General features: G+C 53.6%; 2 protein-coding genes across 4 annotated transcripts; both read right to left on the reverse strand.

Annotated features, from left to right (window-relative positions):
- Nucleotides 1–129: 129 nt before the first annotated feature.
- Nucleotides 130–18,756, reverse strand: SPATS2 (spermatogenesis associated serine rich 2). Its single transcript, XM_015886967.1, has 13 exons — nt 18,628–18,756; nt 15,185–15,492; nt 12,192–12,271; nt 11,829–11,937; nt 11,042–11,091; nt 9,661–9,919; nt 9,212–9,409; nt 8,238–8,373; nt 3,353–3,411; nt 2,875–2,984; nt 1,940–2,042; nt 1,370–1,578; nt 130–1,074 (listed from the first exon to the last, which is right to left on the reverse strand). The coding sequence occupies exons 2-13, from the start codon at nt 15,207–15,209 to the stop codon at nt 811–813; spliced, it is 1,602 nt and encodes a 533-aa protein (XP_015742453.1). The 5' UTR covers nt 15,210–15,492; nt 18,628–18,756; the 3' UTR covers nt 130–810.
- Nucleotides 18,757–19,340: 584 nt separating this feature from the next.
- On the reverse strand, nt 19,341–21,782 carry DNAJC22 (DnaJ heat shock protein family (Hsp40) member C22). Of its 3 annotated transcripts, none has more exons than XM_032441108.1 (3): nt 21,760–21,782; nt 20,119–20,887; nt 19,341–19,593 (listed from the first exon to the last, which is right to left on the reverse strand). In XM_032441108.1, the coding sequence occupies exons 2-3, from the start codon at nt 20,836–20,838 to the stop codon at nt 19,408–19,410; spliced, it is 906 nt and encodes a 301-aa protein (XP_032296999.1). In that variant the 5' UTR covers nt 20,839–20,887; nt 21,760–21,782; the 3' UTR covers nt 19,341–19,407. The 3 variants fall into 3 exon arrangements, with proteins under 3 accessions (XP_032296999.1, XP_015742458.1, XP_015742457.1); XM_015886972.2 differs by lacking the exon at nt 21,760–21,782 and adding an exon at nt 21,508–21,549; XM_015886971.2 differs by lacking the exon at nt 21,760–21,782 and adding an exon at nt 21,481–21,545.
- Nucleotides 21,783–24,547: the final 2,765 nt, after the last annotated feature.

Consider the following 24,547-nt stretch of genomic DNA (forward strand, 5'->3'; position numbering starts at 1 on the left):
TATGGCTCATGGAGGGGAGGGAGGGCCCTGAGGAGCCACCCCCCCTGCCCTCTTAGTCTCCCTTCTCCCCCTACACCCCACAATGCTGGGGGCAGTAAGGAGCAGAGAGCCTTAATTAACGGACGGTACTAATGAACACAAACATCGCCTTTTATTTGGACAATGCTAAGTAACGGCCACCGCCGCTGGGTAGCAGCTGGGATTAGCTCTGCTAATTGATATTGCTCTGTTTAATTTAGGGTGTGTGTGTGTGGGGGGGGGTCCGGATAAGAAAGGGAAGTGAATGAAACAAAAAGAGTTTTCCCCTCAACATCAAACCAGTGTGTGTGTGTGTGTGTGTGCTCAGGGTCCTGCTGGCACAACGCTGGGGGGTTCAGCCCTTACAAACCCCTCCTGCCTCCCCCCAAATCGCCCCCTACTCCCATTTTGCAGCACTATTCCTCGTTGCCAGCACGAGGGCTGGGCTGTCCTGGGGTTGCTCCTTTAGGGGTCAGGGCAGAGTGGGGACAAAGAGGCTGGGGGCTGCGTTTGGGGTCCCCCATCCCTGCCTACAGTGACACCAGAGCCACGGGGATTCTCTAGAGGGGAAAGAAAAAGGCAACAGTGACAGCAGCAAAAGGGGCCCTGAGCCCGGGGTGGAGGTGCAGGAGATACAAAGAACACAAAGTAGACGTGAGAGAAAGAGAAGGAAGGAAAAACAAAAGTAATAATGGCACAAGAACTGAGAAGTGTAAACTTTCCTTTGTTAATATCTCTCTAGCTCGGAGCTTCCTACAGTCTTGTCCCCCACAGGGTAGAAGTGGATTAACCTCAGGAGTTAATTCCCTCCTGGCGGCTGGAGCGGGGCTTGCGTTGCGGGAGCCCTTTGCTTTGCGTGGCCGCAGCTCCGGCCGCAGGTCCCGGTTCTGGTGGTTGCATCTGGTGGGGGCTGCCCGGGTTGTTCTGGTGCCGGCCAAGAGCCGGACCCGCTCCGCTGCGGTGCCGGGGGCCGCCGGGCCGCCTGGCTGGGGGGGGAGCGGGGTGGGATTGGGACCGGGAGCCCGGTGGTCCCGATCGCCTGTTCCCTGGGGCAGCCTGGAAGAGAGAAGAAGGGGAAGGGGGGACAGATCCCACGTTGAGGGTTGCAGCCACCCACTGACACAGCACTGAGATGATGTGCTTTGTGTACATCAGAACCCAGAGGCTGTGAGCCCTCAGACCTCTCCTGCTTCCCCGAGAACTTGGAAAGCAAAGACCCCACGATGCCAGATGATATCACACCTCCCTAAAGGTGGGAGGACAAAACAGCCCCCCCCTCAAGAAGCAGAGCCTGTGAAGCAGGGCTGTGCCAGCCCTCCTGGTTGCAGGGCACACACACACACACACTTACCTCTCGGTGGGGCTGGGGGGGGTGGCTGCCTGCTCCCTCCACGGCCGCCTCCATGGAGGGTGGGGGCTTCTTGCTGGCTGTGGTAAGGCTGATGGCAGAGGCACAAGCGGGGCTGGAAGGAGTGGAGGTGATGCTGGGGCTGCTTGGGGATCCGGCTGTGATGGAGCTGCAGCGGGAGCGGGTGGAGTAGCTGTTCTTTGGGTGGGAAACTGGAAAAGAAAGAGCCCAAAATGGGTGTTGTGTGTGTGGGAGCTCACTGCTCACCCTACAACCTACATTGGGGTTTTGGGATGGAACTGCTGGAGCAGTTTGTGGCTGGAGCTAAAGGGACAGCAGAGCTTTTCCTGGTGAGGTTTCCCTTTGGTTTTGTGGACTGTTGCAAGAGTTTGGGACCAGAGGAGGAAGGAGAACAACCCCCATGGCCAAAGAATGGGCACCCCACAGCCCAATCCTCCCCCCATTGCTCAGGGGAAGCAAAGCACCCAGCACAGCCCCCCCTTCCAGCCCGCTGCTCTCCCCTTTGGGAGGCAATGCAGGGTGCTCTGGTGATGCCCAGCCCTCCCTGCTCACCTTGCCCAAAGGCAGCAATGCTCTTCTTCAATGCATCGAGGTCACACGTAAACCGTGCCACTCTGCCCAGCTCCTCATCGTACTTGCGCTCGCTTACAAAGTGCTGTGTGGAAAAGAGAACGGATGTGAGTTCATCCCAATCCCTGCACCCCAATTAGAGCCCAGGAATGGAGATAGAAGTCTCCACCTTGGGGCCAGTAACAGATATCCGAGGTGGGTGCAGAAAGAAAAGCCTTGGCTGGGAAGGCAGATGGCTGCAAGGCCTTGAGGACTTAGGAAGAGGTTTCTGCATGATTTCCACCAGCTTCCCTTGGGTTGTTTCAGCCCCACGCTGGCTCCAGAGCTGCTCAGGATGTGGACAAGAAGCAGAATTCCTCAGCAGCACCAATCCTGCTCAGGGCTGAGCGCTGCCCTGAGCTGTGGATTCTCAAGCTGGAGCTTAATTGATCCTCTGCACAACTTTGTGCTGACCTCTTGCAGCAGGAGCCGGCGTGCCAGAGAGCAGAGGTGGTTTCTGGCATATAAAAGCGTTTTATGGAATATAAAAGCAGCTTCTACGCAGCAGGCAGGCTCTGTGAGCTGGGTGGAAAGGCAGAGGTCAGCCTGCACCATGGGAGGCTCTCAGCACCGTGCTGAGGACAAAGATGTGGCTTTGCCACATACCCAGCTCAGTGCCAACGCTCAATGGTCAAAGGTTGGAGCGCAGGCACCGAGGGGTTAATGCTTGGATGATCATTCATTGGTATTTTACAGCCCAAGTATTCAAAGTTAAGATTCAGGATGAATCTTTGCCCTTCTGCACGGCTGCAGAGAGCAGCAGAGGTGAATTTGGAAAGGACACGGCAGCAAAGCACGTTCAGAAGCACAGGAAACCCAGACGGTTACAAACACATGCAGAGTGTTTGGGTGAGATGAGGCAGGAGCAATAAACTCACCTTTATATCAGCTCGGAGCTCAACCAGCTGCTCCTCTGACATCCGCACCGCCACCTCAGTCATCTTCTTCAGGGCCTCTGCCTTCTTCTGTCGGCTCATCAGGATCTCCACTGTGGAACAGAGAGCAGCTCTAAGGCTGGAGCAGCCCCAGCCCGGCTCCTCATTGGTAAGCAGCAGGATTCCCATCATGTCAGTGCTGTGCCAGCTGCACAGCAGCCCCAGCATCACCCTCCTGCCAGCTCATCCCACCCTCTTACGTAGGTATAGAATAAAGGCCTCAAACAGCAAAACCCAGTCACAAAATACATTAGGTATACAGTACAGGGCAGGTTTTGTCTGTTCCCAAATACACCGTGCTCTACACAGAGTGAAAAAGGAAATAAGGGAGAAAAATCTGCTTCCAATGGGGCTGTCTCTAGAACACAGCACCACCTGCAGATCTACAGGCTGGGTGTTCAGTGGGAGGAGGGAGCCTTACTTGCTTCTGCCTTCACTTTGTCCATCTCAGCCAGCAACGCCACCTCGCGATCCATGAGGCTGGGGAAGAACACAGAGAAAGGATTTAACACCATCAGGGACCATGGGATCCCACAACAGAAGCACAGTGGGGTTCTGGGTTGGCCAGGCAGGAGCAGAGACCAACAGAGGGCAGCAGGAGCCTTGGTTCTGAGTTCTGCTGGCACCACGGTTCAGTCAGCACCGCACTGCATTCCTACAAACCCACTGGGTGTGTGGTCACCGTGCTCTGATCAAGTCAGAGCTGCAGCTGCACTGCTCTGGGTTTTATTGCAGAGGAAAGCCATGGTGCAATGTTCGAGCCATAAGCAAGACCTGCAGCACCAGAGCAGGGTGTTGGCAGTGGGCAGCAGCCTCTCAGGAGTGACACGGTGAAGCCACCTGATTGCAATGCTTCACTCTTAGTTTTCAGCCACCTGAGAGCACCCAAGGTGCAGCACAGGAGGCTCAGCAGGCTCGGAGCACGGCTGTTGCCATGAGACCACAATTCCCCCAGGCATTGTGGCTGCATCCTCCATGCAAGCAGAGCTGTACCAGCACCCACCAAGACTCAGGTTGCAATGGCAGGAGAGAAAACACTGCCCTGCCCTTGCAGCAGCTTGAGTGCATTCAGCATCCTGCCTATCAACAGGCTTCATTTCTGTTTTCCTAATATAAAAGCCCAGATTTCCTTTTGCCCATTAGCTTTGCAATGCTTGCCATGTAGACACAGCTATACCGAGTGTAATATCAGTCCTCCAACTCAGGCCATGGGCTTTGCAGTGAGAACAGCCTGCTTGAAAACAGGGAGAGATATTTCTTCTCACAAACCATAGGGTGACTGAAAGGCAAACTCCAACTGCTCCCACTCCTCTGCGTGTCAGGGAGGACTGAGGCAGGATCAATTTGAACAACTCCCTCTGAACAGCAGCTTTGACATTTGGCAGCTTCTGTTGATTTATCGCTCTCTGTCCATCTGCCTTTTTTAGGGCAGGGATTGTTTCAGCTCGTAGCACAGCAGGGGCCTGAGCCAGGTCAGGCAGTCGCAGCCCAGTCGTACAAATACAACTACGTGTGTCAGAAGGACGCTAATAAGGCTTCACCTTCCTTCCAGCTGTATCTCCTGCGTGGCTCAGAGGTGTGGGGAGATGCCCACCCCAGAGATGCCCATCCATTCTATAAGGAGCTTATCAGGCAGGATCCCAGTGCGGATACAGCACTGCCTTGATGAACTCGAGCCCAGCTGTGCTGCATCTATCTCCTATCAGCTCCTCCCTGAACACACACACACACACCCCTGGCTCTGACAGGAGCAACGCCCGCTTTATATGAGCTTTATATGGGCTGTTTGGGGCTTTCTCCTGCAAGCAAACCCGCAGCAACCTTGACAAAAGATTACAGCCCGAGTCCCTTTGTCATTTAATTTACTCAGCGGAGCTCAGCTGGAGTCCTTTACCCAATTTTACAGTTGGGCTGGCTGAGGAACAGAGGTCATGTTGCTGTGCCTGATGTTGGCGTGAGGAGCAGCTCGATCAGACCCCAGCAGTCTCCCATGCAAGGGAATAGCTGAGCAGACCGCCCTCCAGCTGCCAGATCTGCTCAGGAACGCGCTCAGTCCTGGCCTGCTCTGTGCTGGGACAAAACCACATCAATCTGAGAGACTGAGCTTGAAGAAAGCACGCTTTGGGAGGGAGAAAAAGGAAAAGGAGGTGAACCGAGACCTGATGAGGATTGAAATGACACTGAATGCTTGGTAGTGAGCTGCTGGCAGGAGAGACACCTGCAGCCCACTGGCCCCTACAAGATGCTGTATGCATGAGCATGATCCCAATTTTGAGGTCAGGCTCTGTGCAGCAGTCCCGAGGGCTGCCTGCAGGGCAGCAGCCACCTCTAAGCCCCACAGTGCAGCAGTGACAAAGCTTAATGCAGCCCCGTGCCCATAGAAGTATTGAAACTGAACCCTCTGCACCCCACAAAGGCTCAGGGTGCTTTTTGCAGCACAGACAGAAGAACAAGCTTGGAATTCAGGGCTGTCGGGACTCCCTCATTCAGGTTACCCAACAGCCTCCAAGTCCTACAGAGCAGGAATCCAACACCTACGCTCAGGATGGATTTGGGAGATGATGGTGCAGCATTAGAGCCCCCTCACCCTCACCTCCATGCCCACACCAGCCAGCTGCCGAGAGAGAGAAGATGAAGGTCCAAACCTGCAGAAGCCTTGCTGGTTCAAAGGACAACTGAAGCACATCTGTGACACACAAGCGAAAACCGTCTGCACTTTGCTACTCATAATGCCCTGCTTCAGATGAACAAACCTGCCTTTAAATCAGGTTTTCCTTTGGTAGAAAGCCAGTTGGAGCTATGATTCAGCAAGAGGATTTAGCTGTTGGGTCCTGTCTTGTGTCATAGGCTTTAAAAATACACTAATTATTCGCTGGGTCGCAAAGGGAGCTGGGGGAAGAAAAGAAAATGTGATGGTACAGTTTCTGTTTCAGCTCAACGCCGGCGTTTTTGGGAAGAGGAAAGCAGGCTGCAGCTTAGCTGTGGCCAACAGAGCATGGCATTTGCCAAGGGAGGCTCCGGTGGCCCCACGCCAGGCGGATCCACACATCCTCCTGTGCCCAGGGCCACACGTGGCTCTTTCACCTTTGAGAACGTGACGTGAGCAGCGTGGAGCTGATAAAGGCAAGGCAAAGGGCAAAGCAGGGCTCACACAGACCCAGAGCAGTGACATTTTCCATCCCAAGGACGGGATTTTACAGGTGCTATAAATGCGCCGGGAGGTCGACAAAAAACAATCAACCCTACTGAAAACAGAGGTGATACTGAAGCAGCATCAGTTGTCACTCAGTAGACAGAACCTCTAATGAAGCACAATGTAATACACAAACTAATTGAGATAGGACTGCACATCTCTCAGCTACCGAGGGGTAAATCCCCTCCAGAACTCTCAGCTATTGGTGGGGTAAATCCTTCCCACTATAGAAGCACAAGAGAGGAGAGCTGGGAGCTCTGTGCCACAGAGGTCACGAGCATAAAAAGGAATAACAATGCAGCTGAGGGCAAACAGACACCCCCAACCATGTGGGTCTGGTCTCCTCTAAGGTCAAAAGTCAGCCAGAAACACCTCCTGTCACTACTTTTAGCATGCTGAACTTAAATGCAGGCCAGCATTCCACTTCAGGAGAACACTTCCTGGTGGCAAAGTTCAACCCAAGCAGGCACACAAAGAGAAAACCTCGCATGGATCAACAAGATTTGCTAAAAGGCTTTGGAGCACAGCCAGCTCCGCATCACTGCCACTATGCACTCCTGCCTCGGAGGCCACGCAGTCTGCAGATGTAGATCACTTCTGACACGGATCTGCAAGCCTGCCAAATATCTGCTTTAATTCTTTGGTGTGATATCAGCGTTTGAGTTACCTGTCAAATATTACTCACTTCTGGCAAACGGAACTGAGGGAGTTGGCTGACGCAGTCACCGAGTCACCCTCGGTGAGATAAAGTCCCTGGTGACTGGAAGAAAAGCAATGTCACACCTGGTTTTAGGAAGGGTGGGAAGGATGAGGCAGGGAACCATTGAATTGTCAGCCTCACCCCTGAGTTGGGGGAGATGATGGGGGAGATGCTCCTGGAAGCGATGCTAAGGCATATGGAAGAGAGGGAGGTGATATGGGATGAGCAGCACAGCTTCACCAAGGGCAGGTCCTGCCTGATCGTAAAAATGACAGTGTAACTGAGTCAGCAGACAAGGGAAGAGCCACTGATGTCATCTATCTGGACTTTGACACAGTCCGCCATAAAATTCTTCTCTCCAAACTGGAAAGATACAGATTTGATGGGCAGAGTGCTCAGCTGGATACAACACTGTACCCAGGGTGTGGTGGTCAATGGCTCAGTGTCCAGATGGAGACCAGTGATGAGTGGTGCCCCTTAGGGGTCAGTGCTGGGACCAGAGCTCCTTAATGTCACCAAAGAGCTGGGCAGTGGGATTGAGTGCACCCTCAGCAAGTCTGGATATGTCAAGACCAGCAGGGAAGTGATCCTACTCGAATGATGGCACGATTTAAACCCTCTGTGCAGTTTCTTACACTTCTTTATCAAATGCACTCATGTTTGTATAACCAAGAGGAACAATTTCTTACTAACAGATTCAATCTGTAAATTTGGGTTGCATCTGGTGTCAGAACTTTGGGAATGTCACCCTGAGGTGCTTACCCAGAGCAATGAAAATGGTAATTAAAAAGACCTGAGTGCACCTGGAGGGAACACTGTGCTCTGTATTAAGAGCCTGGCTTAAATACAGAGAAGGGACGCCCTGCAGGATGATCTGTGCTGTGTGTGTACCTTCAGAAGGAGCCTGCTCTTCCACATTGTATGCAACTTGAGTTTGCAGATTTCAAACACAAATGTTTGTTTTGAAGAGACACAGACTGCTGCACCCTCTGCTTCCAGCACAGCAGCACATTACCCAGCCAGATCCTCCCACCCTCTGTGCTTAACAGGACTTAATGAAGGCCACGTTAACTGCCTTATACAGACACAGAAACTAAGTTTGCCAAAGAGCTGGATGGACAACGAAGCCCTGAGTGGGGCACAGAGCTCATGCTGCATGCATGGGCAGTGAGCTCCAACGCAGGCATTGCACAGCAGCCTGCAAAACGCCTTCTACAAATTGCACAGCACAGGCCTTCAGACTTGGGCTTAATTCTTGACGACACGCTGAGCTCTCAAGCGCTGACAAACAGTGCTCGGCCAGCAGGGCAAGCACAAGCATGTCATTAGCCTGACTGGAGAGCTGAAGTTTTATTCTGAATTCATCGATCTTAATCCTCAACACATCTGGATCCGTTCCTACATTTTACTTACCTACTCTGCAGCTCAGCAAATACCTGCTTCATCTTCTTAATGGAAGCATCCATTTCCTCTTTCACCACGACCCGGTACCGAGCCAGTGAGACGGTGCAGCGCTGGAGATCCTTCACTGATTTTTCAATATTAGAACCTACCAAGAGACAGAGAGAACTTAAACAGCCATGTCAATCACACTGCTAAATCCTCCCAGCAGGGGAAATCAGGAGAACGCTTTCCCTCTTACTCTTAAACTATGCCCTGCTTGGTTTTAAAACCTCCTTTCCCTCCCCCATTACAGAGGTTCTCGGTTCAGTAGAAGTTGTGCAGGTTTTCCACTGAGGAAAACATTTCCCAGAGCTTGAAAGATTTCATTCCATGGGCAGGGACACCCCCCTACACTTTCAAATACACAACAGTAACCAAATGCACCTGAGTTGCTTTGGGTTAGGGGTAGATCCACTGCCTCACCTCACTGAGCTAAGCATGATAACCACATTCACCACCACTGTCTCAGGTCCTCCTGTCCCCTCGTGTTATTGCAAGAGAAAGCACATAAAAGAGGAAAAAAGAAAACCACGGGTAACAGGAGGCTGTCACTTCTTGTAACAGGGCTGGTCCCAACTACTGTCCTCTTGACACATTCTCACAACAGATGAGAAAGAACCCAAAGGCTTCGCGAGGGAGCAGAGAAGAATGGGCTAAGCGTATGCAGCGAGGCTGCCTCCCACCCTGCCTTCTCACACATATGGGTTTGCTGCTCCAGGCACTACATCTAAACTGCTGTCAAGATTCCTGCTGTGCACGGGGAAAGAGGAGGAGCAGAGTGCAAGTTAGAGGCCAGATAATAAGAAGTGTGTTAGCTTGTATTAAAATCAACGTCCAGCCTGCCTCAGTGCTGTCCGTCAGCGACGCAGACGATGAGGTGGTGAGAATTTGGCTGCTGGCAACCTGCTGTGACACCGGGGAAGGCGCAGACCCGGGGTCCTTACCCAGCTTCTTGTTTGCAGGTGAGAAGGGGACGTTATCCAGGCGTGCAGCAGGCAGGGAGGTGGGGGCTGTGGGTCTGGAGCCGGGCCTGCTCACACCGTGCTGATCAGGACGCTGTCTGAGAGAAGAAGGGCTCTGGGCAGGGTGCACGGTGAGAGATTTGGTGTCGAGGTCTGCTATTCCATTCTCTAGTTGAGGCACTGCCGGAGCAAAGAACACTGGTGTGAAGGGGACACACACACAAAGAGGATGGCAGAACGCTCGCCAGCCCTTTAGGACCGCAAGCAGAAATCAAAGCTCGGGGTGAGCTGCCCTTTCCTGGAGGACCGTACAAACAAATCAGCTCTCAAAGCTGACCCCAGTCAAAGGAGGGACACAAAAGGCGAGAGGCAGCTCCTCTGCTTTTTAAACACCCGGCGGGCGCCTCCTGCCACTTCTTCTGGGGACTAACCTGTTCTCTCAGGCATGTCTGGCACAGCGGGCTCGCAATCCTCCAGCTCTCTGGCATCAATTGAAAGCGCATCCAGCCCTTCGCTGAGCGAGTCCACCGACTCCGTGTCGTGGGCACAGCCGTTGATATGGAAACCGTTAATTCCCCCCTTCTCTGAGTTTGCTGACTGCTCCTCTTCAGTGGACACCAATTTCCTGGGGTCTGCGGGGCCAGGGCTCGCTTCGGCTTGCGGTTTTGGTTTGGTTTTCTTCTTCTTGTTCTGAGGATTAGGCATCCACACCACAGAGAGAGAGAAAGAAAGAAATAGAAATAAAAACGTTAAGCTTTAATTCCTGAAGGGAAAATTAAGCTCGTGCTTACCGCCTGAAAGTAGCTGAATTAAATGCCTTTTCAACCAGCCCCCGTTGTTGATCCTGTTAACAGCAGGAGGGATTCATTCAACAATGAGGACAGATATAGAGGCATTAATGACCAGCAAACTCATTATCCCCTCTAATGTTGGCCCAGGGCATGGGATGGGGGCTGTGGGAAGCAGTGGGGCTGTGGGGCTGCCCCGTTCCCCTTGGGGTGCTGCCCTAGACCTCGCTCTGACAGCAATTCCCTCGATCCCCAGCACACGGCTCTTCGGTCACATTTCTCCCCTCTCTATTTCATTCCGGTGCTTTTTAAGTATTCAAAGGAGTCCTTTTGAATAATTATGATTTTCTTCCTGTCCTGGTGGATTTGGACATTATAATATCAAGTTCTGAAACTTTGCAAATCTTCCTTTAACCGTTTCATAGAGGTCTGAGTGCAGAGCTGGGCAGGGAAGCCTTCATGACACAGAAATATTTCCACAGAGCTCAGCATTAAATGCAACTGTTCAGCTCCAAAGGTTACCGATGAAAAATGGAACGGCACGACCATCTGAGCAGTGAATTACGGAGCTCTGCTGCAGCAAACGGACCCAAGAAAGATTTACTTCAGCGTAGGGCTGGGTGTGTGGATTAGGGGTCCTGCAGAGGGTCAGCAAAACAAAAGCTATCGCAAGGGCTGTAAGTCTAGAAGCTTTTATTCAGCCCCACACAACGTGTCTGACAACGAAACCAAGCTCAGACGTGATGTTTTCTGCTTGCAACGAAGGTCCCATGCAAATCCCTGCCCTTAGCAGCGAGGTACCTGATAACACAGCAATCATCTCTGGCAGTCTGCTCTGCTACCAGCAGTGTGCATGCACTGAATGGTGCAGAACATGTTTGCTCTTTGGCTTCTTATCTCATCAAAATTACCAGGAACACAGAGAATGGCAGGCAGCCTCAATTTATGCTCTCCCTGATCCTCAGAGAAACAATAGGAAAAAAAAGAGGTAACTGTATTTGCAAGGTGTATTTAGAAGCATTACCTTTTTTTTGCCTGTGACAGTCCATTCCTTCAATACTTCACTGGCGTTACCTGAAACAAAAAAGCAGTGATGAGCAGCGAAGGTGACAAACACGCAAGACAACAGCAAGAGCCACTATCTCTGAGGTCAGGAAATCCATTCAGCATTACAAAGTACTTCAAATCCCATCTGGGTTTCAAAGTACAAACAGCAGAAAAACTGAAGCTGAAGACGTTCCCTGCTTTGTACACACCAGTGAGAGTTTCTGTAATTGAGTACCTAACCCCCATTACCTAAAGAGTTATCAAGTGCTTATCTCTGCCTTGACCTCTAGCTGGACAAACACTAACAAAGAGTTGGAAGAGAATCATCTATGAGTTGTGGAGGGTATGTGGGGGTGAGCTGAGAAGCTCCACAAGCTCCTTGCCATGTAGGGTATGTGATACACTCAGACTCTTCTGCAGGAGGTCCTGAAGGCCCACAGACACAGCATGTGTGAGTGACTAGGGGAGGGCCACTAAGATGATCGGAGGGCTGAGCATCTCTTCTAGGAGGAAAGGTAGAGGGAATTGGAAGTTTTTCACCCAGAGGGTGGTGACGCACTGGAACAGGTTGCCCAAGGAGGCTGTGGATGCCCCATCCCTGCAGGCATTCAAGGCCAGGCTGGATGTGGCTCTGGGCAGCCTGGGCTGCTGGTTGGCGACCCTACACGTAGCAGGGGGTTGGAACTCTTTGAGGTCCATTTCAACCCAGGCCATTCTACAATTCTATGACTCTATGACAGAACCCATAAGCCCACTGCAGTTACCTTCCATAAACGCTTGCACTGTTTTGTCCACGCAGTTGTCAAAATGCTGGAGCACGAGGACAATCTCATTGTTGCTCCTGTTTGGGACTATGGCACGCACTGCGTTGATCTGGAGGGAAGAGAAGAGGTTGACAGGTGAAGCATTTACTCTACCTCACACTGCAGCCCTCTGCAAGCAGTCTGAGCACCTCACCCAGCACCTTCCATATCAAACTTTCATGTGCCAGGATGATTTAGCCTGAATAAAATTCTGCTTTCAAAAGAAGCACAGTTAGCTCTCAGAAAGAAACATATTTAACCTCTGACAGCAGATAAAGACGCAGTACTAACACGGCAAGCTGAAGTCCCACGAGATGCACTTACCTTCTCCTTCATGTTTTCAAAGGTTCCTCCCTGGGCCATCACGGTGTTGGACTGCACATCGAAAATGAACCCGGATGGATCTGTGAAGACAAAGGAGATGGGAAACTCACGTCAGAACGTTCAAATGCAGGGAGCATGGTCGGCTCCAGTGGGTAACTCTACCAAACAGAGGGCAATTAGCTGCTGAGAGCAAAGCTGAGCCAGCCCCCAGCAATAGATTCACTCCCTGCCATCCCTGCCCTGGGATCACTGCATGTGCCAAAGGGCCAAGCAGTCTAAGTTTGGGGTTGGGGGGAAGGAAATGCATCCAGCAGCTCATTCTGGTGGGCCAACACCCCGAGCTGCTGATTCATGTCCCTTCCCTCACCTCCTCCAAATTACTCACACGCAGTTTTGAGACACACCATTGACTTCCGCGGTTCCCAGACATTGATGTAGCATTTAAACAGAGATGCCTCCAAACGCAGTGACAGAATTGTGAACATGATGGAAAGGTCAGGCTCTTATTTAGGCTACAGATGAACGCTTAAATTCTTCCCTCGCTCCGTCCTTCCCCGTTTCAGCCCCATGAGTGAGATTGTCTCCTGTTCGTGAAGCTCACGCAAGTTTGAGCTCCCAACTTTCTGGCCCTTCATCTTGTAAATGGCTCTCAGATTCCCATCACCGAGTGAGAATTAGAGATCTTTTCTCAAAACCCTCATTGCAGAGCAGCCACCGAGGACCCAAGTGCCAAGGAAGATGAAGCTCAGCTCCCTTCTGCAGCGCTCAATCCTACCCCTTCCTACAGCTGTGTTTGTGCTGGGGCTGTCAGCACCTCACTCCCACCACAGCTCCAGCTTCCAGCCACGGCCCTTCCAGCAGCTAAAACGTTGATCATGCAAAAATTATGCAAGGGAGACTTCAGTGTGTTCATGTGATATCAGCCAGGAGTGCTCCCGAGCATCATTAGAAGGGCTGCTGGCGCTCGGGTCTCCGGTGGTGGCGGGGATCTGTAAGAATGGATGGAATTTAAAATGCTCCATTCTCTGCTGCCACTGCCTTCAGGATCTGGGGAACAAACACCTTCGTGGGGCTGTGGCTGTGTGTGGCAGCATGGAACGCTGTGTCATTTGGATGCTGTTGCATGAAAACATGCAGTGGATGCGATGCATTAACTCCAGAGTCATGGACTTAATTGCCTCTGTGCTCACAACTGCAGCTCCCAGAAAAAGGAGGGGGCAAGAAACAAAGGCACCAAAAGTACCAGGAAGAATCTGCCCTGCCCAGCATCATGCAGCCTGGTCACTTCAGTCTCCTTCTCCTGTAACTCCATCACTCCTACATGAAAAGTGTGCAAAAACAACCCAAGAAATACCCATTCTGCTTCCAGGGACATCAGGAATCCAGCAGCCTAGGACAGCCCTACCCATATTGGGACATCCTGACTCCTCTTTGCCACTGCATGACTGAACATAAAACCAAATCATTTAGCTTACCAAAACTAGGAGTGGATCGGTACCCACTGAGCAGAAATTAACACTGAGATAAGGTCCCTGCAGGACTTTCCAGCATCTTCCCACTTTCTCTATGATCCAGGAGCACAGACACCACTGCCACACATGCCTCCAAGCCCCTCTCTCCACACAGAGCATATTAAGATGCATGAGGGTGTCCATCTGGCTCACAAGCTGCACTCACCCCATCACTGCCTCCAATTCAAAGCCGAGGCTCAGCACTTCCACCAGCTGCTGCAAAAACTATTTTAACACCCTGTGGTGTGGTCACCGTGCTGCAGAAGCAGCCCAAGGAGGTGGCAGCTGCAACACAGGGCTTTGTCTAGACAAGAAATGGTGTATTACTGCTGTTGTTGCAAATAGATTCAAACCCCAGAGAGGCGGGGGTCCCCTCTGAGAGATCCAAGCCCTCCCCAATGCTTTTCTGTGCGCCCTGCTTTAGCACAGCATTGGACTGAGGGTCTGCACATTTCTAAAGGCTGAGGAAGCATCACTCACACAGAGCTGGGATTCTACAGAGCTTCTCCGCTGTTAAATGAAGGATGGGATTAGAACAGAACTTTCCCCCCACCCCACACCTGTGCAGGCTCCTTGTGACATTTCCCCTTCACCATATTAACACGGGACATTCTCAAGGCCTCCTTAATGTATACAGATAAGGAAGAGCCCAAGAGCTGCATTGCATACCCACTTCCCAAACCTCACTAACACCCTCCTGAGCAGCTCAGATGCTCGTCTAACAGCTTATGCCAGGGCTTCCAAAAGCACGGATACAGCATTTTAAAATCTAATTCCAAAAATTCCCCTATACAGTCATTTCCATAAGTGCTGCTAATTGCTTCGAACCACGCATGGATCTGGATGTCAAAGGACAGCAGTGCTGCTCAGGTAGGCACCATTTCTATGCCAGAGCTGCGAGAAGCAAAAATCAACTGAGAACAAAAGCGCTTCTCTCGAGGCAGAGGACACGGATTGTCAAAGCACTCACCTTAAATTATTAATTAGTAGTCAGTGCAAATAAAAAGACAACCATAACCTTCACAACCCCTTCCCCTCCCCCCGCTATGGAATTAATGCCTCACGTGCAGCAAACGAGGGCTGTAGCTGAACTAAGCTGCTTGGTGCAAGAACAGCTTTGTCTTTAATGTGTAACAGCAGAAAAGGGAGGACTTGCACTGGTGCTGCATGGGTGCTGCTGAACTGCTAAAAATATTCCTTTTCTGCTGCTTTCTGACATTGGAAATGGGGCAGTATTAATATATGCAGCAAGTCGTGAATCAGACCTGTCCAGCTGGACAACTGAAACGCTGCTACAAATGTCACCAAACCCAACAGGTTACACGATGTCACCAAGATGGTGACAAGAAGCTGTCAAAGCTTCACCAGCAGCCTGGAGAGGAGAACAGCAGAAGCAATTAACCCCTCTCCTAATTGATAACTTTGGGAATCAATCGTGCTGTTTATTGACATTGGATTACAGCACATTCACGTGCATCTTACCTTTTGGGTTTTGCTTTTTAGACATCTTGGTGCGTTCGTTCTAATGCGCAGCTATATAAGAAGGAGAGGGGGGGGTGTGGAAAAATAAGTGGTGGCCCTTAAGCAGTGCAGCTGCGATTCACACACGGCCTTCAGTCGAGGAGGGGAGCGGATGGTGTTTGGTCTGGGATGGCAAAATCACAGCAGAGAGGGCAAGCAGGGTCTGGAGCTGTCAGAATTCAGCTGACAGCCCCACGGAGCAGCACTGGCTTCTTCCAGGGGAAAGCTGCTCCTTGTCACGCGGCTGCTGGTGTCAGTTGTCTCAGGTTCTAAATAACAATGGGGAAAAAAAGAAAGAAAGGAAGTCAGAAATTGCTGCCCGGCAAACCCAAGGTGTAGCCCACATCCCTCAGCTTGTCAGCTCATCTTGCTGATGGTTTTTAAAGAGCGAAACCCGTATTTTGCTAAAGGTGTTCTGGAACGGCTAGCAGAAAGCAATGTAAAACATAAAGGCAATGAGAGCCCCACAGCCTGAGTGTGGATCCAAAGGGCTCAAGGCACTTCAGCCCCACAACCTGGTGGGTTTACAGCCACCATAAAGTGTTTGTTAATGAATGAAGCAGATGGGGAGCAATGAGGATCCCTGGTGTGTCAGCAGCCAGCACCCCAACAGCACACACTTGGTTCCTGTATAGGGATTTGCCTTACACTGCTGGCTCCATGGTGCAGGAGTGGGACACTGCCAGGTTAAACAAAGAGCAACGGGGACACGGCATGCAGAACAATGGGGATCCGGCAGGAGCAGCCAGGAGGAAAAGGCATGACCTGCCAATGTGATCTATCAAACGTAAGCTGAAGGCAAAGCATTACGGAATCAGGAGGTTGTATGTGTTCCCAGTGAAACCCACACGCTTGTAAATGCACTGAAGGACACACGGCTCATTTGCTCCAAGGAATAAACAGCTCAGCTCCCACCCATCCCAACCGGGATTATCTGTAGGGGCATTCCCAGGATAGGGCTTAGAAGCCCAATGAATTCAATGCTGCAGTATGAGGAGCTATAATCTCAACATAAGAGCCAGGGAAGGATGGGGATAATGATTTGAAACGCATCCCAGGTTCCATTTCTCAGCACATAATGACCCCGGTACCTTCAGGTTTGTACCCAAAACCTCCTTGATAATTCCATGCCTTTAAATTAATGCATTTTTGGATAAGAAGGGAGCATCAGCAACCCCCAAGGTGGGACCAAGAAGCTCAAATCCACATGTCCACAGAAACAGCAAAGAGTTGACACGAAACAAGCAAGAAAGCGACCCTCGCCATTAAAATTAAACACTGAATGGGATGGAGGGGGCACAAAATAACCCACAGAAACCCAACGCTGCAGACAGTGATGGAACCATTCTCGTTCTCAGCCGCCTTTCCTGAGCCACAACAGGAATGTGCATTTTTGCTAAGCACAAACCAGCTCACTTTCAAATAAGGAAAAGTCATTCGTGGCTTTAACAGACAGCACAGAGTGAGAGGAATGACTTCAGATCACCCCGCCCGCCGTGTTCTCTTTCCAGGCCGTTCCTGCCCTGTCTAGACAGAGTATTTCAGTCAACTTTCCAAACTTGAGAGCTCCCTGTTGAAAGGGAAAGATTAACATAGAGAAATGTACCCGGGGGGGAGGTTTATTATCCTACCAAAGGTGCTTTTGCTGAGAAACTTGGAGTTCTAAGGGTACAAGCAGCCCAAATCAAGCTCTGAGGCTGCAGCCCCCTCTGCCTTTCACTTTCCAGCCCCCACTCAGTGTGAGCTCTTCCTCCAACGTGGATCTCTCTGACCTCATTGGGTTCCCTTATCAGTGTGAGGAAGTAAAGCTCAGTCCTCCAGCTCCTGCAGCCCCCCCCGACCCCATAAAGGCCCTAACAGCAGCTCTCCTGCACTCACTGAAGCCCCTCACTGGTGGCTGCTACAGAAAATAAAGGGTCAGTCCCCCCTCCCAGAGCATTTCCCACATTCAGTTCCCAATCATGGCGGTGTTCGAAGGCTTCCTGATGCTTCACAACCTGTGCCATAAGATAGGAATCCCTTTCTGCTTCTCGCCCAGCAGGAAACCTTGGCTTGAAGAGCTCCAAAAAACCTCAGCTGGATGCTGGAGGACCCAGAACACACATCTGTCCCAGCAATGGTGAGCACCATCAATGCTTTCAGGCTTCATTTGCTGCCTTTCTGAGCAAGGATTATGGCACAGATAAGAGTACGATCATCCTTTAGATTGGGGTTGAGCTCTTAACTTGTAGAGAAGGAAGGAGAAAGGTGATAGGAAATAAAAGGCGACACCTCCCCATGCCCTGCTGCTGTGTGACCATTATAAATCAGCTCCACATCTTAATTGCTTAATTAAGAATAACACAACACCTCCAAATCCTCCTGCAGTCACCTCTGAGCTCCTTCATTCCGGATCCAACCAGAACCTTCTGCTGTGGGCCTCATAAAACATTTAAATACTCATTTGATGGAATGCTATGGGGAAATGGAGCTTATGGGACGGCTCTTAGGAGCACAATGGGCCTGGAAAGAACTTCAGGTGACACCACAACAACCCAAGGCAGCACAACAGCAGGAGCTGAGCACAACGTGGACGATGGTGGAGTTACAGCCCCCACGTGTGCACGGCCGGCAGAGCACACAGATCATTAACCGCTATCATCACCCTATAGCACCCCATAGACCCCCATAGCACCCCATAGACCCCCATGGCACACCACAGACCCTTATACCACCCCACAGACCCCCCATGGCACCCCATAGCACACCACAGACCCTTATACCACCCCACAGACACCCCATAGACGCTTATACCACCCCATAGACCCCCATGGCACCCCAGAGACACCCCACAGCACACCACAGACTCTTATACCACCCCACAGACCCCCATAGCACACCACAGACCACCATAGCACACCACAGACTCTTATACCACCCCATAGACACCCCACAGCACCCCATAGACACCCCATAGCACACCACAGACCCTTATACCACCCCATAGACACCCCATAGCACCCCACAGACCCCCCATAGCACACCACAGACCCTTATACCAACCCATAGACACCCATGGCACCCCATAGACCCTTATACCACCCCACAGACACCCACAGACACCCCATAACACCCCATAGACCCCCATGGCACCCCATAGCACCCCAATGACACCCATGGCACCCCATACCACCCCATAGACCCCCATAGCACACCACAGACCCTTATACCCCCCCTTACACCCCCTTTGGGCCTACAACACCACCCAGACCCCGAGGCCTCACCGCACGGTTCCCCACATCCCCCCATCACTGCGGCCTACAGGGGTCTCTCCTCTCCCCGTTCTCCAACCCCCCCCATCCCTCCCACACCCCCCTCCCCATCGCTGTATGACCCAGGCCCGGCTCCCCCCGCTCCCCTCTCACCTCCAGGCCGTTCCGCCGTCGCTCCCCCCGCCCCTCCGTTCACCTCGGATGCAGCGGAGAAGGGGGGCGGAGGCCTCGGCCAGGCCGGAGCCCTCAGCCTCTCGTCAGCCAATCGGATTTGAGGATGTAGAGCGTAAACCAATAGCGTGGCGCTGCTAGCGGAGAGCGCAGCCAATGAGAGAGAGGAGGAGGGGAGGTGAGGCCCGCCTCTTTGAGCTTTCAGCCAATCCGGAGAGGGATGAAGGGAGCTGGCCAATGAGAGGGCAGAGCTGTGTCCTCTAACACAGGGGTTAGAGGGGCGGGGCTTATCTCTGCCGACGACCAATCGGATGCGGAGCTGACGAGGCCACGCCCTGAGGGGCGGGGCATAGGGAGCCGAACGTGGACGGAAACAGCCGAGAGCCACCGCCCTGTGACGGAAATAGCCGAATCCTCTCCGGAAATAGTCGAGCGTGAGAAAGGCGGAGACTGAGAGCTGATGTATGAGGGTTCGAGACCCGGTTCCGACTGAACGATCCCGTTTGGACCGGGATGGGCTGCTGGGGGCTGGAAGGACCGGGGATGGATAGGAAGTCATCAGGGGATGCTGTGCATTGCATTGGTTTGCACGCTGCCCATTGCACAAGCAGCCATTTGCACAACTCAACCAAGCCCCCATCCATTGGTCTCAGCCATCCCCGTGCAACAGCTTGCACGAGCAAAGAAACAAAGGATGCAAAGAAACCTCGTGTTATAAACCCCCATATTGCAACCCCCCATCAATGCTGCTGCACGCTGGGCTCAGCCTCCTCCTGCTGCTGCCCTTCGGGGTCCTCCCAGCACCTCGTAGGCTTCCTGCAGCTCAATGAAGCGTTGCTCGGCTTCTTCAGCCCGTTGCATGTTGTGGTCGGGGTGCCAAAGCTTCACCAGTTCCCTGTAGCTCCTCTGAACCTCCTCAATGCCAGAGCAGGGCGGGACGCCGAGAACCTGGGAGGGGTAATAAGGGATCCAATGGGGTGCAGGAACAGCCCCCACCCTGCAGCTCAAAGCGCTCCTCAATCAGACATGTGCACCCCCTGCAGGCTAAGGGCAAGCAAACCCCATTCCCCCCTGCTTTTCCCACCCAAACACCCCCAAATCAGCCATATATACCCCATATATATATATATATGTGTACCCTCTACAGGCTAAGGGCAAGCAAGCCCCATTCCCCCTAGCTTTCCCCACCCAAACACCCCCAAATCAGCCATATATACCCCATATATATATATATATGTGTACCCTCTACAGGCTAAGGGCAAGCAAGCCCCATTCCCCCTAGCTTTCCCCACCCAAACACCCCCAAATCAGCCATATATACCCCATATATATATGTATGTGTACCCTCTATAGGATAAGGGGCAGCCAAACCCCATTTCCCCCAGCTTTTGCCCCATTGACATGTGTACACCCCATGCAACCCCTCCGTGGCCTTAAGGACAAGCAAACCCCATTCTTCCCCATATCTCATACCTGAGAAGCCCACAGCTGCCGCTCAGTGCATCCTCCAGTCCCAGCTTTGAGCCCCAGCAGCCAAGCCAGGCTCTGGAAGGACCTCATGGGGATAGCCCCCACCCAGCCCAAGACCCCGGCGGTGCTGTGCAGCAGGCTATAACCCACTGGGATGGCAAAGGCCATATAGGCCATGCCCAGACGGAAGAGTCGGGCTCGGAGCCTCAATGGAGGCTCAATGGGATGCTGATGGCGGCGGTGCCGCTGTGCAGCCATGCCTGCAGCCAAGCTGGAGGGCAGCACCGCCAGCAGCTGGGCCTGGAAGAGGAGGGAGGTGAGGAAGGCTGCAGTAAGGACGCGGTGTGCTTTGGTGCTCTGTTGACCCACAGAGGCTGTTAGGAGCACACCCAGCCCCACAGCCAGCGGCTGGGCCAGCAGCTGGGGTACCCAGGGCAGCGCCAATGCAGCCATCAATCCAAAATAGATCCCCACGACCACCTGCCCCACCAGGCGTATGGGGCTCAGTGCTGGTACAGCCCCCCTGTGCTGCCTCCCAGTGCTGTTGGCTGTGGCCACCCAACGGTGGAGATTCCAGAGGTCGCTGAGCCATCCAGCACCGAAGCCTCCCAGTGTCAGCATCCAGAGCAGAGCGTGGCTGTCCCGGCCCAGGTAGAGGTGATGCAGCCCCAGTGGTCCCCCCAGTGCCCACAGCCCATAGGCCACCAGCAGCCTCTTGGCCATGCTGGCTGGCTCACAGTGTGGCTCTGGTGTAGCTCTGGCATCTGGTGTCCTGTGGGAGGGAACATGGCTGGGGGTAGGGGGGCACTGACAGACCCCTCTGTGTCCCATATGCACCCACCAGCCTGCCCAGAATTGCTCCATTCCCACCCCCCAGAACCCCTGTGCCCATATGGATCCCAGTCCTGTGTGCCCACACAGGGTTAGGCCATGTCCATCCAGGTCCCATACCCTCCACCCAGGACCCCCTGTGCCCATCTGGAGGCACCACAACCCCACTCAGAGCTATTTTGTGCCTTCCCAGGACCCTCAGTGCTCATTCAGACCTGCTTCACACCCACTCAGAACCCCATATGCCCACCCAAAGCCCCCTATGTCCATATGAGATCCCACAAGGCCATCCAGAGCCATTTTGTTCCCATCCTGATCCACCACCCAGGTCCTATAGCCCCACCCAGGACCCCCCTTTACCCATCTTGGCATCCCATTACCCCATTACCCCACCCAGAGCCATTTTGCACCCAAGATCCCCATCCAGGATCCCCTAAGCCCACCCACATCTATGCACCCAGCCCCCCCCCAGCCTCCCAGCACCACATACACCCACCCATGCCTCCATGGACCCCCTCAGCACCCCCAACCCACCTCTACACAGAGCCCCATAGAACTCACAGGCAGCTCTTCCCCCCCCCACGCCTCCCAACACGGACTTTGCCTCTGTGACAGCACCAGGCAAAGGGCAGAGCACTGCAAGCTGCTGTGGGGTGGGGTCACAGGGCCCTAATATGCAAAGACCCCCCCCACAACTGTGAGTGAAAGCCCCCAGACCCATGATAACCTCCCACCTCAGCCCCACAGCAACCCCTCCAGCCACATGCCTCCCCAATACATCCTTGCAGGCAATGCTGGAGCTGTACCCCTTACCGGTGCTGTGCTCTCCCAACAGCTTCCACCCCCCCCCCCTTCCCACTCCCCGCAGCCCCCACCCTCAGCACCGCCGCTGTGTTTGCTCGGCTTAGCCGCTGCCGGCCTCCAATTTGGTCTCATTCATTATTAACAGCCCTGGCCGGCTGCTCTGTTGACACAGCCACTCCAGGAGTGGGGACTAGAAGGAAGATGGGGGGGCAGTGATCCCCTCCTTGTGACCCCCTCCTCAGCTCAGCCCCCTCCCATAGGCAACTCCACCCCCCCCCACTCCCCTCCCATGCTGCGGCTCAGCAGGATGCAGGAGCCCTGTCTCCTTATGGATCCCACTAATATGGGGGCAGGGGGAGATGCTACAACCCCCCCTCTGCCAGCTGCCCATCAGGGTGACAGCGGCCCCCCCTCGCTGCCCACCCCGCCTGGCTTGCTCCCTGACAGCGGCTCCCAGTGGGGCCACGCTTGGCTGAGCTGCGCCTGGGGGGGGGCTACATTAGGATGAGGATGGGGGGGGGGAGGAGCTACACCTGGAGGGGGGAGATTGCATTGAAATGGAATGCATAGGGGGATGACATGGGGGGGGGATGACCCCTTTCCTGGCTACCCCATGGCTGCTGTGCCCCCCCCTCCATGCTGCAGTATAGGCTCGATGCTGGTGGATGGGGGGGGGGGCGGTGCTGGGGGGGGCGGGGTGGGGGGGGGTTGTGCAGGTGGTGTTTTGCTGCTGGATCGATTTCTTAAAGTATCTGGATTTAAAAATGTCAAATCTGGCTCTGGAGCATCAGGCTGGGAGGCAAGGAGGGGCCTCAGCCCCACTGCAGTGGGCAGCACCCCCCCACCTCCACCTCCAGGCCTTGCTGCCCCCATAGCACAGGAGCCCCCCCATGGGTCTGGAGGGTCCCAATTGGGGAGGGGGTGCTGTAAACCCCCCTGTTGGGTGTAATAGGAAGCATTGATCAGCTCCGGGCGGCAGCGTTTAAGGCATCGATTGGCGGAGCCTTCCCTTTAATTGAAGCATTTGTCATCACCTCGTTTGGGGGGGGTCCAGCTGGGGGCTGCCCTGCATGGGACAGCTGCTCCACACACCCCATCTTTGTGCACACCTATCCCTATGATGCACACAGCCTCGTGCACACGCGTGTCCCCATGCTGCACATACACCCACATACATGAATGAACTATCCCTATACTACACACACACCCCATACACCCACATTACCCCTGCAATAGACACCCATACACCCCCTCAAACAGATCCCTCACCCCCAAACCCCCCACCTCATATATGGATGCATATCCATCCACACACGCGTGTGCAAGCACCACCATCACACACGCAAAGGGTTGGTTGAAGGCATCCGGCTCCGCTCCCGAATGTCACGTTGCCTTGTCAGTTTGCTGGTAATTAATGCAAACTCCGGGGCCGGAGTCCCTCTGGACTCGTACATCACTGCCAGAGCCGGGCTGCAGAGCAGCCCCTTTACCCAAGTGCTGTTATTAGGGGAATTTTATATGTATTAGCTGTTGATGCACATTAATACATTAAAAATGTCAGCGGTGGAGGCCAGCTAATTGTCTGATTTAAATGTCTATTTGTCAGCGGGTGCCTCAGGTAGGCATGAGGTGAATGTGCAATGAGCCCCCCCCCGACCCCGTGGGGTGGGGGTGAGCCCTGGGGGGGGGGGGGTGGGCACCGGGATGGTGGCACAGGGGGACAGTGGGGCACGGGGTGGGGGGCTGCGGGTTCTGCTGTATAACAGGGGGCAGTGGGACCCTGCACCCCCACCACCCCCCCCCTCCTTGATCACTGCCTGGCTGGGATGGATTTCTCCACCCGACATCCTCTGAATCCTTAATAAATGCTGCTTGTCCAGAGAATTAATCCGGGGCAGCCCACAGCCATCCATCTCGTCACACGTTGGCATGTGGTGACGGACGGCCCCACTGCCGCCCCAGCAGTGACTCAGCCAAGGGGGGGCCACAAATCCCACCCCCAAACAAGCTCTCATGGGGATATCCCATGATATCCCCCCATCTCAGGGTTGTCACCCCCCGCTGCTCCTCACAATGGGGCCGCAGTGCCATGAAGACCCCCCCAAGGAACACAGAGTGCAGGTGAACTTGGGGGTCCCCACATTCCCCCCCTCCCAAGCATCATCTGCTCCCCCAACTCACCTCACCTTGAGCCCAACACAGCCACAACATGTGGGGCTGTGCCCTGTTAATAACCCCTCAGCTGCCTCATCAGCAATTAGCAGCAGATGTTAACGAACCTGGTTGGGCAGCAGGGAGGGGGGAGGATGCCAGGAGGTGCTGGGGCACAAAGAGCACGAGCTGGGGGGGCACACGTTAGGGGTGGGAGGACACTGGGGACAGGGCTCACATTGGGGACAGGGCACCCTCATCCTGGGGTGGGCGACAAGGTGCCAGGCCCCCATGCAGGCAGCAGGTGACACTTCCCATCTATCACCATGCACACAGGCAGCATCGCCCTCCTTCCATCCTCAGGACCTGTTGAACCTCCTGCAGCCCCCCCAGGCCTCGTGTCCTCCCCCCTCCGCTGCTGTTGGTTTATTTGTCTCCATTCAAGGACAATTTTCATCCAATTTAGGCCCGGCTCACGGCCTGGCTTTATTGCAAACACACCCTGGATGGAGCGAGGCGCCCGGATGCCTCCGGCCAATCTATATTCATTTACACAAGGCTCCCCCGCGACCACGTGCCGGGAGCTGACACTCCAATCTGTCTGCTGGTCCCAGTGCAACGCTGCAACTGGGAGGGAAGTGCCAAG

The sequence above is a fragment of the Coturnix japonica genome, linkage group LGE22C19W28_E50C23 (genome assembly GCF_001577835.2).
Source record: "Coturnix japonica isolate 7356 linkage group LGE22C19W28_E50C23, Coturnix japonica 2.1, whole genome shotgun sequence".
Lineage (NCBI taxonomy): Eukaryota > Metazoa > Chordata > Aves > Galliformes > Phasianidae > Coturnix > Coturnix japonica.